The 4,249-nt window shown below is 46.5% G+C and overlaps 1 protein-coding gene across 1 annotated transcript; it reads left to right on the top strand.

The window, feature by feature from the left end:
* The first annotated feature begins 6 nt into the window (after window positions 1-6).
* Window positions 7-4,014, top strand: LOC119363044 (putative methylesterase 11, chloroplastic). Its single transcript, XM_037628348.1, has 5 exons — window positions 7-361; window positions 1,962-2,198; window positions 2,905-3,048; window positions 3,181-3,312; window positions 3,401-4,014. Exons 1-5 carry the CDS (start codon window positions 56-58, stop codon window positions 3,686-3,688), a joined length of 1,107 nt encoding a protein of 368 aa, XP_037484245.1. The 5' UTR covers window positions 7-55; the 3' UTR covers window positions 3,689-4,014.
* The last annotated feature ends 235 nt before the right edge of the window (window positions 4,015-4,249 follow it).

The following is a 4,249-nucleotide window of genomic DNA, read 5'->3' as shown; positions in this document are numbered from 1 at the left end:
TCGTCCCACGACCGCTGCTGGTGTCTTGAATTGGAGCGGACGGGAGGAGGATCCGATGGGCGCTCTGATGTCCTGCATGTCCGGCACGTCCCCCTCCGACTCCCCGCCGCAGGCCAAGCGCCGCTCCTCCGCGTCCTCCCGCCGCGGCGGCAAGGCCGCGGAGATCGACGAGCAGGCGCTGGCCGCCGCCGCGGCGCTCGTGCTGGGGCAGCGCGGAGGGGGAGGCGCGTTCGACCGGTCCGCGTCGGTGCGGTACGCCGCGAAGCGGCAGCAGCAGGGCCCGCCGCTGCCCAGGAGCTCCAGCACGCGCCCGCGCTCCCTCGCCGACCCCGAGCTCCAGCCGCAGCACCTCCTCGCCAAGGTATCGAGCCCATCATCCTCCTCCTCCCTTCCTTCCTTCATTCCTCGCTTGCTTCTCCCGGTCGCATTGCTTAGTCTAGTCGGTCCGCGTGCCGCCGCGTGGAATTTTGACGCCGCTCCATGTTGACTTTTCCTTTTGCTCGTCGGGATTCCTGGTGGGGATTGCTTGGTTTTCGCGTCGGCCGTTGAGAAATGTCTGCGGCTGTCTAGTTTCTACTTAGTTTCCAGGGCCGTCTACACCTAACTTTTGGGGTGGAATTTTTATTCCTTTCCATGCTTTGTCAGGCTCGCTGAAACTATATCATGCGTCGTATGCATAGCGGCGGTCTTTGAATTGTTCATCGCTTTTGGTTTATCTGCTGTATTGAGATGGACAAGTAATTCGTACTTCAATTCTACGTTGCCCCCCTCCACGAATTCATGTGGTTTTGTTGAAGAATTCAGCATATCCTTCGATCTGTTCCCGTGCCTACTGCGATTCGCTGATGTGAGAACTACCAAGTAGATTAGTAGTGCTTCCATTTTGCAGGTGTCCTCCGAGTCTCCTGATCCATTTGTGCCACTGGCTGGTGGGGCTTAACATGGGGGTCCCGTAAACATGGAAAACCTACAGCTCCAGGGGCCTCTGTCAATCATCTGTCCGTGATTGCACAATGTATAATCCATATGGCAAGCTACTGAGCATTGATTTAGTAAAAGTCCAGAACGTATTTGGAAACCACGGTCGTCTGGGTGATGGGTGGTGGTTGTTGTTGGTACATATTGGCGTGCTTCAGAATTCAGATGCCATTACATTGATTGTTTCTTGTACTAGCCTCCTAGGACAATGATATTGTCGCATGTGTTCATTTATTCTGGAGAAGGGACGAGGAGGGTACCTTCCAACTTGTCCCATGGATCCTAGTTCCTGATATTCTTTACTTCGAATTGTTTCAGTCACGGTGAATCTGTGTTGCCTAGCTTTTGTCGAGATCAAATGTTTGTTGCTGTCACCTAGTCTGTCTTGACCGTTACTGGAAATGACCGCCGGCAGCAACTTGGCTTATATACCTGCCAACATGGCTATCAACTAGTGGCGTGTTGACTGTTGACCAAGAAGAAGCTGCCGGCTGCCAGCACGGAGGTTTTGGTTGATTGTGTAGTTCGTGTCTGACATTTTCAATGCCACTGGTCAGTTGATGGATGTATATATGGTAACTGAATTAGCACGCCATTTGGCAGTTAATTGGTGTTTTTGTTTTCGAATCACTGGCGAAGAAACATTTCTACAGTTACAACTATGAAAAACACAAATACCTTTGACACTTTGTCTAGTGCATATGCTCGTGAATTCCTGGTGAACTTCAAGGGATTTATTGCATATTCTTGCTTAGTAATGCAGATGTTTCAGAGTTGTTCTAAGATTCTCAGTGATATACTCTTTGACTCTAATATATGTTATCTGTATGTATGTAAGATGTGGATCTACCATGCAGGCAGGGAGCAATAAAGCTCTTCCATTATCTAAACAAAAAAAGATGTTTCAGCGTTGTTTGTATATGTAACTGCGGTCATTGCATCCATATAACCATCTTAACCAATGTGCTGTTTTTTTTAAACAGGAGTTGAATACTAAAGATTTGGAAACCAACATAATTGTTCTTGTTCACGGAGGTGGGTTTGGTGCTTGGTGTTGGTACAAGACCATGTCACTTCTTGAAGATAGTGGGTTCAAAGTCAATGCTATTGACTTAACAGGCTCCGGGATTAATTCTTCTGATACAAACAAGATTAGCAGTCTTTCAGAGTATGCTGAGCCACTTACATCTTACCTTAAGGGCCTAGGTGATGCTGAAAAGGTTTGTTCTCTTTGATATTCTAACCATAATATGTTTGACATATTTAGCAAAATTTACTTCAGTTTGGAATATTATTAGGCTAATCATTTGACTATCATGGATGATAATATTAAAAGATATTAAGTATTAAGATATGCGCTGTTAGCCTAAGGTAACCCCTAACCGTTCGAGGCAGCAACATGTATGTGAAAGAAAAAACATAAGCACAGAATGTTCTCAGTGTTTTGGAATCAATTTATGAGAGATGGAGTCTGAGCTTACGGTTTGAAGTCTGGGCGTCAGTCTTACTTAAACAAAAATCTTACACAGCGGAAGTTCTCCAGATAGTCTCCTAGAGCGTCCGTGTCTGTGTCGTGCGATCGGCTCGCCGGCCCAGTGGGATCTCATGAAAATGGCCATGCTTGCTGCCGTGCTGCTCTTACTTGAATAGTTTTGTGAGTAGCTAGGTCACATGCCATTAATGTATGTGCAATTTATTTATCAAAGGCATGCCACTTTACTCGCTGATGCATCAGATTCAGTTTCACGGTTTCTCAGTATTGTTGGAATTTTTGTGGCGCTGGTTCTGATATTTCAGCATCACATAATTTATTCCATGAGATTTTTTCCTTTGAGACTGGTCCCTGTTTGTGATATTTCGTGCTGTGCAAAGCATCTTGTTCACCTAAGCAAATATACATCATTGATAGTTCATGTTATTACACAGGTTATCTTGGTTGGACATGATTTTGGGGGTGCTTGCATATCCCATGCGATGGAGATGTTTCCATCGAAAGTTGCCAAGGCTGTTTTCCTGTGTGCAACAATGCTGACAAATGGACATAGTGCTCTTGATATCTTCCAACAACAGGTTTGACCTCTATGATAGCATAATTACAATTAAAATTTTGAAAAGAAAATCTTCAATGTTGTCTAGCGTTCAAGTTAGTATATCTTCAAAGATTCTGCCTGATGCCAGACAATTCTGCTCCCATTGTTTCAGATGGATACAAATGGTATGCTCCAAAAGGCACAGGAATTAGTATACTCCAATGGCAAGGACCGGCCTCCCACCGCTATCAACATCGACAGGGCTTCAGTAAGAGATCTATTATTCAACCAAAGTCCTGCCAAGGTATTACTGTCCACACCCATTTCCAATCATATCACTGAATCCTACTTTCGAAATTAACATTTCACACCCACCCCATTTGTCTTTGTAGGATGTGTCCTTGGCTTCAGTGTCCATGAGACCTATCCCCTTTGCCCCGGTAATGGAGAAACTCACGCTAACAGAAGGGAACTATGGATCCGTGCGGCGATTCTTTGTCGAGACAACGGAGGACAACGCGATACCCCTTTCCCTTCAGCAGAGCATGTGTGTGAGTAACCCGCCAGAGAAGGTCCTGCGGCTGAAAGGTTCAGACCACGCCCCTTTCTTCTCGAGGCCGCAGGCGTTGCACAAAACGCTGGTAGAGATAGCAACCCTGCCGCGAGCACAGGCATCATGAGAGCTTGTTCTCGGTCAGATTATTCTTTTCAGCCGGCGAGATCGCCATGATTGTTCCCATGACTGCTGCTGCTGTATATTTTGGGATGAGAGTATGCTGGAGGCAAAATGCTAAGGTTTGGAAGCCGTTGTACAGGTGTAAGCAGCAGAGTAGGAGCTCTGGATTTCAACCTTATCTCCACGATTACACCTTTCCTGTCTGCAATGACATACATACTCATCATCGATTCATCGTTAACTTAATGCACGTGTAAGTGTACTACAGCCAATGTGAGGAAAAATAGAGGAAAATAATACTAACGGTTTTATTTTGTCTGTCGATGCGAACTATGGTCCTATGTGCTGTTGTGTGAGGTTACCCTCACGGAAATTGGAATTTGCCCTTTGATACTGCCCTCGATGACGATGTAGCAGACGAGGCGTAATATTGTAGGGTCTTACGGTTGGCGTAATTAGCGGAGTGGCGATCGTGAGGCGATTGGATCTCGTCCTCGACCTCGTCTGCCTTCGTTGCCGGCAAGTGGTGGTGGTGCTGGGTCTTGTTCCCACGTCATATTCACCC

This window comes from Triticum dicoccoides, chromosome 2B (genome assembly GCF_002162155.2).
Source record: "Triticum dicoccoides isolate Atlit2015 ecotype Zavitan chromosome 2B, WEW_v2.0, whole genome shotgun sequence".
Classification (NCBI taxonomy): Eukaryota; Viridiplantae; Streptophyta; class Magnoliopsida; order Poales; family Poaceae; genus Triticum; species Triticum dicoccoides.
This window is presented reverse-complemented; position numbering and strand designations above follow the sequence as displayed.

Coding starts and splice junctions, on each gene's coding strand:
- LOC119363044 (XM_037628348.1), top strand. CDS start 56: ATGGGCGCTCTGATGTCCTGCATGTCCGGCACGTCCCCCTCCGACTCC. Junction 362..1,961: donor CGCAGCACCTCCTCGCCAAG/GTATCGAGCCCA, acceptor TTTTTTAAACAG/GAGTTGAATACTAAAGATTT. Junction 3,049..3,180: donor TTGATATCTTCCAACAACAG/GTTTGACCTCTA, acceptor CCATTGTTTCAG/ATGGATACAAATGGTATGCT.